Below are 15560 nucleotides of genomic sequence, written 5' to 3'. Positions count from 1 at the left end.
TACTCCCCTCCCTCTGCTACATGGAGGTGAATCAGACTTAGTTCACCACACACACACAAATAATGCATCGGAAATGCTGTGGAACTTGAAGGGCAGATACTTCTGAATTATTCGTACAATTTATCCTGCTTTCGCTGCTAGAATGTGCTGAACAGAGGCTCATTCTCCATTTCTGAAGGGCTTAACTTGAAAACAGTGAGCATGAATAGCCAGACTTACTGTGTGTGAGGCAAGCACCTTACTGTCTTTCTTCTCCTGATGTTCAAGGCTGCTTCTGCTCTTCCTTCTCTGTCTAATTTGAATTGACGGTCCTCAGGGTACAGTAGGACAGGGACTGTGATGTACGTGGTTAATGTTCAGTAAACACGCGGTAATTGCTATAATAACGACCCTAAATTATAGTCAAAGGAACCTTTTACCCAAAGATCCCAAAATGTTTTATAATCATCTCATTGACTGGCAAAAAAAAAAATCTCAGAGAGGAAATTATGATCCCTACTTAAAGATACAGAAAAGGTAACCCAGAAAGGGTGGAGAAAGTTCAACCAGACTGCTGCAGAACCATGCCCTACAACAGTTGGAGGGGACCCGGAAGATGTCTCCTTCGGTGGACTGGATACACATGTATCGCAGGGACCTAGAGCTGCACCAGGCTACGGGGCCACAGGAGGTGGGCTTGTAATAAGCAGGTGGGGGTGTGTGTTCCCTAAGCTGTGCTTTTACTCCCCATCTTTTATCTTAGTCAGAGCAACTCCAATTATTTGTTTGTTAGGGTGTTTTTTTATCTTTTATTTTCTTATTGAAGTACAGTCATTTTACAATGTTATGTCAATTTCTGGTGTAAGGCATGTTTCAGCTCATCATATACATACATACATTTGTTTTCATGTTCTTTTTCACTGTAGGTTACACTAAGATATTGAATATGGTTCCCTGGGCTATCCAGGAGAAACTTGTTGTTTATCTAATTTATATATAGTAGTTAGTATCTGCAAATCTCCATCTCCCAATTTATCCCTTCCCACCTCTTTTCTCCCCTGGTAACCATAAGTTTGTTTTCTATGTCTGTGAGTCTGTTTCTGTTTTGTAAATAAGTTATTTTGTGTCTTTTTTTTTTTTTTTCTGTAGGGTGCTTTTAAATAAGGTTTCCTTTTAAAAAAAGATTCCAGGTTTTTTGTTTCATTTTGTTTTCTGTGAACAGTGCTAGTCTAATTCAGTCCTCTCATTTTAAGGCCACGGAAGCCAAAGCCCCGACAGCAGAGATGACTTCACCGAGTCAAGGAGTCAGAGCAGAGCCAAGACTAGAACCAGGAGGGCCAGATTCCTCATCATGAACGAGACCATTTGTTCTGAAATCTACTTCAGAGTCTCAACAAAAGCTCTCATGGTTTTCCTTTTTATTGTTTCTAGTCTTTGAGACAAAAATCAATACTAAAGTAATAGTAATAAAACTCCTGGTACCAATGAGTTATCCTAAGCACCGGGGACAGTGCTGTTTCCTAATATTCATGTTCTAGAAAACTTTGAAACCAGACATTGCTCATACTACAATTAGAAAGATTTAGAATTAATTATACAATAATTATACTAATACTATCCAGCCTGTAATATGTGCCAAGCTCAGTACCAGGGATTTTTAAAATGCATTATTCCCCTTTCCTCACAGGAACCCAAATATGGAAGTACTTGTACTGAGGAGAAAACCAGGCTTAGGTGAGTTCTCCTCTCACTGCCACTTGCACTCCATATTGGAGACCTCACCTTTTTATAAGTACTGGATAGCTATGATACAATCCATGTTGGTCTGGCATTGAAGAAACTACTTAGATTCTCTGCAGAGCACAGGCTTACCCAGGAGGTGGCTTCAAACATCTTGAGGTCCAGTGGGTCTCCCTGGATGGTCCCGTCCAGGAGGATCAGGGAGTGGCAGCTGGCCATGGCTGCACACAGAGGGCCCCACGGCAAAGCCCTGCCCGAGGCAAAGCTGTGGACTTCCTGGAAGCTAAAGGAGCAGAGGGAAAGGGCTTTAGTCCCACCCCTCCAAGGCCAAAATGGAGCTTCTGGAGGGGACTATCTTTTTAAAAAGTAAGTTAATGTGCTTTGCTGCATTGCAACCCCACTGTTTAATCCCCCGCAGTGAATGATAGTGCTTCCTGCAGCCATCATCCTCACGTAAGTTCAATGAGTATGAGAAATATCCTGAGGTTCTTTCAAGCTCTTTCTTCCCTCTCTCTTACTTTCTCTCTGGCACCAATTTAAATCCAGGGATATAGAAAGAGCTAGAAGTATCACCCTCAGTTCTAAGGGCATCCACTCCCACCCGCACTTCCGGACCACTTCACTCCCTGTGCTGTGAGACAGAACAGGCGAGCTCATACTACAGCTACTGGCGTGTCTGTGTATCTCCCTCAGTGCATCCTTCAGGGCAAGGCCGTCTCCTCCATATCCCTCTCTCCAACATATCCGATGTTTGGTCCACAGTAAACAATCAACAACTATGTGACTGAATAAATGAATGAGTGGTTATTGTAAGTCAGAAAGATCCTAATGGCAAAGAAATGAAATTTTTAAAAAACATTTTTGAAAAGGCACCGCATTCCCCTCTTCCACCCCAGCATCTGGTGTCTGTATTGCAGCCATCATCACCACCGCTTCCTACAGAGAGTGACCTCATCTAAAACCTGCTGAGACACAACTCAGATGTCATATACAGGGTTCTTTCACTAATTCAGAGTTGAAGTCATCCAGTTTGGCCTGAGCCTACTAAAGGATGCCCTCTGCACCTTATTGCTCAGTACCTTCTTTAAGATGTAGCGCAGTAAGTGGTTCACCGAACAGTCCATCCTGTTTGGGGGACCCTCAGTGGCAGAAGGTGCTTCCTGGATTGGGGCAGAGTCTGCTTCTTGGAGCCAGTCAGAATCTACTTGTGCCTCATCCTACACATGTCAACTCCTTTCAGATTCGTGGACCAGCCTGACCAGCTTCCCCTTTTATACTCCCTTCCTCTGAGTTTACACAGGAACCTCTAGCTACGCCTCCAACATGCAGATTCTGGACTTCTGATCTTCCTAGATATTCTTTCTTGGAAAAGTTTTTATTTTTTACTTTTTGTCCTAGTTTTTCTTAAAACATGGTCCCCAGGGTCAGACTATCATATCTCATGACATGGATATAATCATTTCCTTAGGTTACTCTGGCCCTTTGTTCCTGAAACAAACACATCAGAGTGTTAACCTAGGCATACTTCTTGCTGCCTTCCTCACTCAAGCTTCCTTAAGAGTTCAAAAACCTCTTGACTGATTTCTGACCCTGTTGATCGTACCTATAATTATATATTGAAAGGTCAAGTTATCTCAGTGGTTTACGATGAGTACCTGGCATTTTCATAAACATCTAAAAGGAAGCAATCACCGTCAGTGATTAACACAGATCCTCAGGCTCACTCTGTGAAGCAAACACAGATCAGAAAAAAAGAATCTTATTTTTAAGATGGCCCACAAACTGTCTTCAGTATGTAATTCTGACTACATAGTTCTGAGTTCCTGCGGACTGGGCGAAACTCCGGTTTCCACAACAAACAGAACTCTCTGACAGCCCTGTCTTTGTACTTTTATTTGAATGTTTGTGACTTATCAAGACCAAGTCGCTCAGGTAGCCTTCCAATGGGTCTTAAAGTACCTGGTACATTGGGCAGACCCTCTTTGGAAAAGATGAAAATTATCAGAGATGAGCCCATCTTTTACCAGAAGAAATTAATAGCCTCTAAGTCAGGTACTGACTTCTTATATAGAATTGAATCTGTTTTCTCTAATTCTATTAATTCAATTTGTCAATTAAAAAATATTTTTAATTGATCTTTTAGTCATTTGAAGCCAACTTCATTTTTGAAGGAAGGAGGGGAGAGAGAGAGGGAAAGACAGTGACAGGCTGAATTAGTCTATCAATAATCTAAACATAATATCAATTGTTTTTATTTAAATTTGACAAGTCACTTTTAGAAATAGAAAGTTTTAAAAGTTTTGTGAATAATATGATGTCAATTCTACTGTCATTCAGTAGATGAATATTTGCAAGATGGAACACATTTTGCTCGTTTTAGATAAACAAACACTTATTGTGCGTCTACTGTGTGTGTTTGTTATAGTGCTATGACATGAGAGATGCAAATATAAATAAGAAAAAACTGCTCTCAAGCTGCTCACAAATTTGAATAAATGCATACTTTTTTTGTAGAAGCTGGAACAGAAGAAAAAATGAACAAGGAGACCAGGTATATATCCAAATCTATCTTCGAGAGAAAATGAAAAGCACTTTAGAAAGTTTAACACTTGCAACAGGCTTCTTCTGTAGATGAAAATGGTTAGAAGCACCAGGATTAATTTTTTTTAATCCAGGAAGTAGACTTGTTTAGAAATAGCATTTTAATATGAAAACGTATTAAATGTATATAATTAACACATTTCATGGATAAATTGTATGTCAGCAGCATAACGCAGGAAAGGTACCTTTTATGTAGAAGAGGCTTTGTGATTTTGGTTGCGAGTGTGAGAAGGAAATGCATTCATTAAAAGAACAAAACCTGAAATGAACTGTACTTAATTAAAAAGCAAAACAGAACCTGAATGTCAAATGCTTCGTGTTCTGATCAGGCAGGAAGTTGTAGTGGGGAGAAAAAGCAGGCTGAAAAGTAAACTCAGACAAGAGGGCCCCGGGAGAGGTTACATGCAACAGTTTACCACCCTGGCTGAAAGCTGCCCAAACTGAGTCTTTTCTGGATGGAAAAGAGGAGTTTCTGGCAGCCAGAAGGTGGAGCTCCCAGAACTAGAATATGAAGGAAAATGAAGTGTACCAGGTGTGGTTCCCAGGTGTTTCTCTTCCTGAAATTCAGTGTCTCTAAGTCAGGGCAGTGTTCTCCCTCCTAGCACATGCGAAGGCTTCCGTTTGTGCGAGCACGTTACCTTCTTGAAGGACAGTGTCCTCTTATTGTCCAAAGGACGCACCCTGGCCCCTGACTAACATGCTGAAAGCAAATCACATTATAGTGAGGATTTGAATGCAGTGTTGAAACTTGCCCTTCATCTCCTGGGTTTTGTGAGTGTCCTGGGGCTGGGGTGCGGGAAATACGCATGTTTTAGTGAGCTTTGGAAGTAATCAAGAAGAGAAATTAAAGGAAGCTACTCTAGCAACAATTGCTCACCAAAGCCAATGCTAAAATCTCCCCATCACTAACATTCTGTGGGGAAAAAAATGTAGAGTTCTGGGAAAAAAGAAACTATAGTGCATTCAGTCCCAAATACTCACCCATTCCCATCACAGGGCACGACTCCCCAGAGATCCAAGCCATCCCTTGTCAAGGTGCCTGTCTAAACAGAAACAAGCACTCGGTTTACTCTGAAGATCCAGTAGCCCCCTAGTGACAATGATAAATTATATTTTAACAGGAAAATAAATGTCACAATCAGATTATCAACACCAGCACTTTAAGAAAGGACAGTAAGGTGGGTATCAGGAGTCCTGGGTGGAAGCTTTGAGGAACTCATACCAGTTGTATGACAAGCTGGCACTTAATCTCTTTGAACGTTAGCCTTCTCAGCGATAAAGGAAGAAAAGGGTACCTGCTTTCCATATTTCAGAGGCTTGTTTCGAGGATTTAATGGAAGACTGAATGGATGGGAGAGTCCTTCGTAAGCCTGCTAGAAGCTATAAAAGGGGTGAGCTTTAAAAGCGTTTCTAGCACAAGTTAAAAGTGTATCTTCAGAAATAAGTGATGGGAGTAGAATTTTTCACTATTCTAAAGAAATAGCTTGCTATTTGACACCTATTTGGTAAAAAGGTGCTTGTTGGCATTTCTCTCAGTGTGGTGTAATGATGAAAAGCTTAGCGCGGGTTAAAACACCAGCAGTGGGACCAGGTTAAATTATTTAATCCCTCTAATCATCGGAGCCCTTATCTATAATATGGTCATAATTATATAGGGGTGTGGGACAATTAAATGAGATAATACAAAGTGCCTAATTGAATATCTGGCATAGAGTAAGAGCTGATAACAATGATAATTACTCATAATTATTACTTATTTTTCATTCAAATTCAGGTCACAATTATTTCCCCCACCCCTGTTTCTTTTTCCAAGTCTGAGGATAACATGACCCAAGAAACAGAATGTCTTTCCTCATGATGCTAGTTTGATCATAAAATAATACTGAAGTGGTGGCAAAAGCCATGTTAACCTTCTGTTCTTGGTGAGCTTTCTGATATTCCGGTAATTATAAAACACAACTCTAATCCCATTAACTCTTGACTATCAAAATCCTTCAATGTACTGTTTAACAGACCCAGAGCTTCAGTTTGGGAAAATGGGAAGTCCTGGAGATGGACGGCGGTGATGGTTGCACAGCTACGTGAATGCACTTAAAGCCACATAAGAATGGTTAAAGCGGTAAATTTTATGTTATGCATATTTTACCACAATAAAAAATAAATTAAGAAAAAGGAAGGCAGCAATAAAAAAGAAGAAAAAAACACCTTCAATGACTCCTCACTGCCTAAAAAGTATGTAAAGATTTCTTAGTCAGACATTGGAGGTCTACAAAACCCCTCTCCCATTACGAATATCCTGCTCTGATCAAAAACACACTCCTGACGCCGTGCCTTTGCCCATATTCACCTGCCTACAGTGCCCTTGGATTGTATACATTTTTTAATTTCCTGTATATTACGATGTTTGATAGCTTAAGAAGTCCTTCTCTTTTTTAAATTTATATTTTATTGAGTCAACAGAGGTTGATATTTTATAAGCTACAAAAAACATTATATAAGTTTCACATGTACAACATTATATTTCTACTTTCATATATCCTACAGCGTGCCCACCACCCAAAACTTAACTTAAGAAAGCTTTCTGAGAGGTTCTGAGTCTGGAGAGAGACAGCCTCCTGGGACCTAGTCAGTTCTTAAGAGACAGCGAGGGACTCAACCATGAGCCTGCCTGTGACATGCTAACCAACCAGTCAGGAGTCACACCTCCTCTAGCAGCCACATTCCCCAGGAGACAAGATCCCTCTGCCTTAATCATCCCAGGGTCAGGTGCCACACAGCTAGAGACCACTCCTCCAGCCCGAAGCCCGCCGAAATCACTCCAACTAACTGATTGCTGGCTATTTACCTTGCCTTGTCTTGCCTTCCCTGCAGAAATTCCAAGAAAGACCATAGACTAAGCGATCCCCTCACCCTTGTGTTGTTTCCTGGTCACAATCCAGCATTCCTCCTGCTGTCCTGCATGGTGAGACACGCCTCTTCTCTGTAGGGGAACTGAGAGTAACACTGAACTTTCCTTTCAATGGCTTTGACCTCTGCCTGCAGCCACTTAGTCACCTGTATAAATTAAGACCCAGGCACAAAACAGCCATTCATTCCCATCTTATCCTCACAGCTCCCAATATGTGTTTACAGATGAAAAGAATGTACTCAAGAGAAGGTAGAGGAAGAGGCTGGTTGGGAATAATTGGCATGTGATCAAGGATTATTTTAAGCAATATATTTAGCAGATGGGAAAATATAGTAAGGGGTTGACTAGGGGTTTATTTTAACCAAGTCTTTTAGTAAGCCACAGCTAAATAGGAACTCTTCCTTTTCTATTCATTCATTAATTCAAAACATATTTATTGAGCACTGACTATATGCCATGTAATAGCCTTAGCATTAGAGACACAGCAGTCACCACAGTAAAAAAGTTTAAATTTGCTTCTTTGTATGAAGGTTTTGACCCTAGAGGGACAGAATGCTATTTTAATTAATTGTGTTTCATAGAATATTAGAGTTGGAAGGACCCTAAAAGATTCAGTACCTACTCTCCTTTCCCTAAACGCTAGAATTTGAGAGCTCAAGGATGTATCTGTCCTAGATCACACATCCAACCAGAGATAAAATGAAGTCAGTTGCCCACATCCCATGTTTCCTGCCTCACAAGCATGTAATGCACCTGTGTGTGACAACAATGATGTTAAAAATGGCAATGAGAAGGAGTATGAAACACACATACCTTGTCAAAGCAGACAAGGTTTAATTGTCCACATACATTGATCCTCTGGGGGCTAATGCAAAAGATGCCTCTCTTCTTCAGCCTCCGCTGGGCATAGATAATGCCCGTGGTCAGAGCAGCAGGTAGAGCAGGAGGAACTGCAATGGTGATGACATCCAGGGCTTTCTTCACCACCTCCTCAGGGGGTTCCTGCGAAGATAAAGTCCCTCTTCAGCTATTACAGATCAATCAGTCGTGAACTCTTTAGTGCATATGACTTTTTCCCTTCTTTTTGTTTATTTCTTTAGATCAAATTCCTAGAAATGACATGAGCGGGTCAAAGATGGTTCAGAGGGTATGAATGTGTCTATGGCTCTCAGGACATTTTGCTAAAGTGGAACGAAAAAGCTTGTAACAATTCATACTGCTACCAGCAGAGGAGAATGTACCAGTTTGCCATGACCTCACCAACCTTGGGTATGTGGATTTTATTTAAAAGTCCTCATCTAACAGCTACGAAATAATACATTGTTGGGATAAATGTATTCTTAGATTGAAAATGAAAAATAGCATAAAGAAAAGTACAAGAGCAGAGGCATGTTGGTAACTCAATAAACAAAGTGTTTTATCCCACTAGATCTGATGGTTGCCAGGGAACTTGGTGATCAACTGCTTATATTGGGGACCTGGGGGTACACAAGCAGGTTTCAAGGTTTGGCTTTGTTTTCCCAGGTTTGAAAACCATGCCTTATATGAAGGTCTACATGCAGAGTATAAAATATAGATGAGTGTACATAGGCAGGCAGAATAAGAACAAAAGCATCTCACCCCACTGAGCACAAAGACGCACAAAGTATAGATCATCCCAATGGTGGCTGTCCCTACAAGGCACAGGAGGAATCTGATGGCGTCCCTGTAGAGCTTAAAATTCATCGGCTTTGGGTAGAGAATGGATCTCACGAGGTCCCCCTTCGCAGTGTTGAATCCTGAAACAGCAAACACACCCCCCACACTCTCAGGATGACAAATCCTACTGCTAGAGTTCTTCTAAACTTCAACATCGCCTTTGTTTTCTCCAGAGATAATTTAAACAGTGCTTAAGCCCAAATGCAATTAAAGGCTAATTGGCAAAATAGCTAGAATGGCTATATCTTAGCTCTTTCAGTGCCTGTTCTTCTCTGGCCTTCCCTCCTTCCACTTCCAAGTTCAACGCATCCCAGTCATAGGAAGAGAGCACCATACGGGGGCAGAGCACAGCTTTTCCAAATACAGCTTCATTATAAGGAAAGGACTTGTAAACACACGTGTGCCCACACATGCACATGCATGCACACACATACACACACACACATGACACTTGAATTTAAATTAAATGGCCCAGTGAATACATATGGATTCAATTTCTAATACTTTTCATCATCAAGTTTTCAGTTTTCAGTCCTGCCTAGAAAGAACTTGGGTTAGCTTTTTGGGTTAGAAGTTTGAAGTTCTAGGTCCAGCTCTGTCAAAGACTGGCTATGTGATTTTTTTTAAAACTTCACTTGAATAGTGTGGGTCCCAGTCTATTTGTGTACAAAGTGGAGACAGGCAGTCTTTATACTACTAATTTGATATGTGGAAATAGTGTATAAACTGCAAAGCGCATCGTCATTGCTGTCATCAGGTTTATTATTTTTACTAAAAGGCATAAGCCATAGTTCAATTCCCATTTAAAATATCTATATTTACATTTATTAAGTTTGTTCTGTAAAGACTGCTCCTTACCTAATTAATTTAAGGCACTAGACAAACTGAGCAAAAATATTTCATTTAAATAATAAAACAAAGGAGATGCTAACTAACCTGTCTGCAGTACCACCGCTTTCACGGTCCCAGAGCAAGCCGCCTTGGCCTGAATAACCTCTGTTCCGCAGAAGAGGACATGCCGTTTGTAATCCGCTTCACTCTGTGTTTTCCAGGGCACAGAGCTATCCATCTTAGGTAACGGAGTTTTAGTGACCGGAATACTTTCTCCTACAGAAAACAAGCAACACATTTTGTGAGATGGGATGCCTTCACTCGCTTAAATCATGCGAACACTAAGTCATCATTCGGCGGACATTTTTTGTGAGCCTGCCAGGTGGCGGGAACAACCCTGGGTACTGGGGATACAAGGAGAAACACAACTTGTTTTTAAGAAGTCTGTAGTCCAGAGGGAGAGATGGACATGGAAAATAAATAAGTATACTGTCATATTATAAATACTATGCGTATTGTAAAATCAAATGTGGATGCTGAAACAGGCTGGGAAAAACCTACATTTAGGGAGTAGCAATGTGCAGTCTAGAATGTGGGGTCTGGGGAATAAGAGGCCATGAGAACTATGTAGGAGCCCAAGCGCGGAGGGCCCTGTGTGCACATACTTAAGCGCTGACATGTTTTTCTCTCGGCACCGATGGTAGGAGGGAAACAGGGAGCTATTTAACTGTATGACTCAGGAGAGTGCCATCATATCTATGTACAAGAGGGTGTACTCTGTCTGCAGTCCAGGGAATGAATTGAAGTCTGATGAGGTTGGAGGCTGGACATCCAGTTGAGAAATGATCACAGGAGTCCCAGTTGAAGAGGATGAGTTCTGAACTGTGGCAGCTGGCAGCAGGAGTAGAAAATACTCCTGGTTTTGAGAAATAAGGAAATGAGTAGCTACAAAACTTGGGGATATTTTTATATTGGCAGATCATGGGTCCAGAGGAATTTTAAATGGCTCCCTGGTCTCTGACTTGGGAGAATGAGCAGAAGATGGCATTAATCTTCAACACAGGGATTATAGGAGGAAGGAAGAATTGCCTTTTGGTTGCCATGAGCTGGAGATGCCTTGCGGAATGATTATGTTGAGATGCTTTGTAGGCAGTTAGATATTTATTTGGGTCTGTAGCTCAGGGGAGAGGCCTTGACCAGAAATATTTAGTTACAGTTCATCACCTTAGAGATGATAATTAAAGCCAAAGGGAAGAGACAGGATTACTTAGGCATCAAGTTAAGGGTGAGAAAGGAAAGGTCCAGGACCTCTGAACAGCAACGAAAATCAAAAAGATGGAGGAAGAGGAGCAGTGCAGAAAGCTGAACAGTATTGTCAGTGGTTGAAGAATTTGGAGAGACAGCACTGTCTTGGAAAGTTAGAGAGAAGAGCATTTTCAGAAGGAAGAGATGGTCAGAATGGTCAAATGCAGCAGATAGGCCAATAGGATGAGAAATTTAAAGACTCCATAGTATTTGCAAATTGGGATATTAGCGACTTTTGCCTGCGCACTGGGAGGGTCAGATTTCAGTGGGTTGAATTGCTAATACAAGGTGGTGAATGAGTTGTGAAAGTAACCATGGCCTCTTCTGAGAAAAAAACTCATTAAAGCCCTCCACCGGTCTTTGCAGAATGGACAGAAAAAAAGTCAGGGATATATTCCAGTATACTAGGGCCACATTCATTAGGAAAATGGTAGTTGGCACTGTAAAAGTCCCAGAACTAAGAGATTTTTATGAAATCTATGGATTCCTTAGAGAAAGGAACCTGACCTGTCATACCTTTTTTCTTGAAAGTTCACATAGGAGAGAGCTATGTGTTCTTGTCTCCATTTCGTGCCTTCTTGGTCTGCCAGGAGAAGTGGATTTGATTTGGACTTTAATGGGAACCAGAGTACATCAGTATGTATTTACAGCCTCCAATTCCATCTCTGAAAGAGGCTTTATGATTCTTTATCTTACAGAATGGTTGGCACAACATCTTTTCATAAATGCATCTGTAAGTGAGAACTCAAAGCTCCGTGACCTTGAGAAGTCACTTTTTTCTGAACCTCAGTTTCTATATCTATGAGATATGACTGTCCCTCCCAGCTCCAGCCTGCTATTTAAAAATGAAATACAGTCAGTCCAAAATAGCCAGTGTGTATTTTGAAAGTAGCAGATTTGCCAAATCCTGCATCATGAACTTTTCAACATTTTCAAACCAAGCTAAGAAGAGCTTGGACTTGACTGAGGGGATTTCAGGATGTCCTTAATGGTTGTCAAACCCTCAGAGTTTATCTGAAGATGTATTTCATGTAAAAATACTAAACATAAAAGTCACAGATGATTCTGAAACATCTAATGACCTCTAAAATCTTTAAAGGTAAAATGACAGAATCGTAATAACCCTTTGTTCAAGAAAGAAATGCTAAACAATCAAAAAGTATGACAGTATCAAGCCTGGCACACAGAAAACAGCTTTAATTTGAACTCTTGGATCCATCCGGTGCAGAGCTGTTAGTAAGATTTGTGGGGATAGGAAGGCCCCCAGGCAACCCCATGCTTTGCTATTATCATTAAGGAAAACCTGGGAGAGCTAGCAGAGGCTGTAAGCCAGGAGATAGGACCATACCTGTCAGCATGCCTTCATCTACCACACAGCTGCCATCAATCAAAATGGCATCACATGGCATTTGTACTTTGTTCCCTGTCAAAATTAATAGATCTCCAGGTACCAGGAAGCGTGATTCCAGTTCCTGGACTCCAGCTGAAAGTATGAGGAAACAGAGTCAAGTCAGGTTTTTCTCCACACAAACACAGTCCAATGTCTACCTAAATTGGAAATCAATGAAAAAGCAACCAGGGTATATAGAAAAAGGAGGGTATTCCTCAACATTGATTCAAAATCTGCAAACAATAAGAATAAAAAAGATAATATATTATATTACTACATAAAATAAAAACCTTTGGGTGGCAAAAAAAAAACCAAAGGATAAAACTAATAACAGATTCAGAAAACACATTTGAAACCTACATTATAAACAAAAGATTAATATTCCTAACAAAGTGGTCTGAAAAAAGGCATATAGCAAATGACAGTATAGCAAAATTGCTGGAATGTCAACATACAGTTCACATGCGCGCACACACACACACACACTACAAATGGCATGTTGCTAAACATTTGAAAAGATGTTCATTCTTACTCATAGTAAGAAAATTGAAAAATCTGTCTTTCCTGCCTTCCTTCCTTCTTTCTGGCCTTTCTTTACTTCTTACCATCCTTATCCAGTCCCAAAGCCCCAAAGCTATAAGGGGTTAACCCAAATAGACATCTATGCAGGGGGCTAAGTGGGGAGGGGAGGGTGGCAGCCCCCTCCACGTGTTGGAGACTAAGAACAATGGACGGGTGTTTACATGGCCTAGTACGGAGTGTCAGAGTCTGAGGAGGGAGACAAGGGCCCCCACAGTGTCAGTGGCCTGGTGTGAGATGCTGGAGTCCAAACAGGATGAAGAAGGTGTCTGCATGGGAAAGCAGCAGCAGTGATGGGTGATGGGTTACATGCTGGTAGGCTGACACAGTAAGTGGATATAACGAGGCTAATGAAGACCAGGTTTCTCACTGAAGAGGGGAAGTTACATATACAAGCAGATATAAAACCAGAATGAACTCTGTGGTGTTGGACTAGAATTGGAGACAACAACGTAAACTAGTTGTTTTCAATAGACAGGGAATTAATATAAATGTGACTGTGTATGTATACAAGAATATACGCAAATATAACATATTTGCTTGTCTTTTTTAATATGCATATTCTCTAATTCGGTTCCTGAGAGGGCCTTGGAACAGTGAAAACCCAATAATACTGTGCACATCCAGTGCCCAAATTTTGGTTTCTAAATTTCATTTCCCTCCAAAAAAAACCAGGGCTCTTAAAAAAAAAAAAAAAAAGGGCTGATTACAACACTGGGCCAAGAAAAGTACAGTATAAACTAAAGCATCCTGCTATGCCACTAAATAGGGCAGTGCTCAAAGAGTGACGGGGACAGATCAGAAAGATATCAAAGCCGGCCTAAAGGACTCTCACTGCCTCAGTCTGTAACAATTTGAACATCAAAGTTAATAATGATAATAATGAATGATAACCCATCAAATAAAATAGGCATTCATTAGTCCATAATGACATGAGTAAATGAATAAGTAAATGAGGAGAAAAGATAGCTTTTCCTTACAGTAAATTGGCCATTAATTAGTGTAGAAGAAAAGAAAATTAGAAAATCACCATTTGGCAATTATCAAAGCAATAACTAATCTAGCTAAGAAACATCAATAGATACTAAAAACTAGTGGATGAAAATTTGATGAGCATGGTTTATTTATATAGTCTCAAGGTATCTCTCAGCAAAATAAAAATTAATTAGAAAGAAAAAAAAGTAAATTTACAATAGAGAAACCTGGCAGACACCATTTAACTAAGTAATCCAAGTTATTATCACCAGTAATAGGACAAATTTAAATTATATGATACCTGAGAGGAAACAGTGAGAACATGACATCACTTTTGTAATATTCCAGCCCAAAATGCATAAACCAAATTTAACTATAAGGGAATATCAGACAAATCCAAACTGAGAGGACATTCTACAAAATAATTAAGAGTTGAAAGAGTCAAGGTCATGAAAGTCGAGGAAAGATTAAAGAAGATTAAGGAGACATGGCAAACAACAGTATTGTATAATCTTGGATCCTTTCTTATTAAGACCATCACTGAGACAATCAGAAAAATTGGAATAGGTCTGAGCATTTGTTGGTACTAATACCAATATTAACTTCCTGATATTAATGTTTTCACTGTTGTTTATTTAGAAGAACGCCCTTGTCTTTAAGAAATATACACTAAAGCATGTGGGGGTCATTGAGCCTCATGTCAAAAACTTATTCTCAAATGGTTCAAGGAAAAAGTTATTTGATTTATTCTTGTGACTTTTCTGTAAGTTGTGAATTATTTCCTTAAAAAAAGAAGAAGGAAAAAAAAGAGTGAAATATACATGAGATAGCATCACTCATCTATCTAATTAGAAAAATCTGTAAGTTTGTCAGCATATTCTGTTGGCAATACTGTGAGGAAACATCCACTTTCACACTTTTCTGGTCCAAATGAAAACTGGTACAATGTCTATGGAAAAAAATTTGGCAACATCTATCAAAATTGCATATACATTTATTATTTAACTCGGCAATTTTACTTCTCAAAATCTATACCAAAGATAGATTGGGCAAAAATATGAAAAGACATATGCACAAGGTTTTTTATTACAGCATTATTTATAACAGTAAAAGGCTGGAAAAAAATCTTTCAATAGAGAGTTGATTGAAAAAAATTATGGTTCCTCCACACAAGAGAGTATTATGCAGCTGAAATAATCAATGAAGACTATATATACTGCTCTGAAAGGGCCCCTGGGAGACATCATTAAGTATGTAAAGAATACACTCCAGGAAATATAAGTTAAATGTATGTAACATACCCCTGGTATTTAAAAAGCAGCTGTATAAATATATATCTTATTCTCTATATTATCACTATGAATGTTACAGATCATTGTATTTTTGAATGCAAAAAAAATTAAAAGACAAAAATGATTACTATTGACAGTATGAGTACATAGGTACAGAGAGGAGAAATAGGAAGTAGATTCTGAATGTCTTTTATGGATTTAACTTTCAAATCATGTAGACATTTTATATAATATCTTTTCAAGCTAATATAAAAATAAATTT

General features: G+C 39.7%; 1 protein-coding gene across 2 annotated transcripts in view; it reads right to left on the bottom strand.

The window, feature by feature from the left end:
• The window catches only part of ATP13A4 (ATPase 13A4), a 157767-nt gene that overhangs the window by 39732 nt on the left and 102475 nt on the right, over positions 1–15560 (bottom strand). For both annotated transcript variants that reach the window (XM_032481961.1, XM_032481954.1), the window contains 6 exons: positions 12411–12545; positions 9863–10033; positions 8849–9006; positions 8042–8230; positions 5302–5363; positions 1852–2002 (listed from right to left, as the gene is read on the bottom strand). In XM_032481961.1, coding sequence (XP_032337852.1) covers positions 1852–2002; positions 5302–5363; positions 8042–8230; positions 8849–9006; positions 9863–10033; positions 12411–12545 — 866 coding nt within the window. The remainder of the gene's footprint in view (positions 1–1851; positions 2003–5301; positions 5364–8041; positions 8231–8848; positions 9007–9862; positions 10034–12410; positions 12546–15560) is intronic.

This window comes from Camelus ferus, chromosome 1 (assembly GCF_009834535.1).
Source record: "Camelus ferus isolate YT-003-E chromosome 1, BCGSAC_Cfer_1.0, whole genome shotgun sequence".
NCBI lineage: Eukaryota > Metazoa > Chordata > Mammalia > Artiodactyla > Camelidae > Camelus > Camelus ferus.
This window is presented reverse-complemented; position numbering and strand designations above follow the sequence as displayed.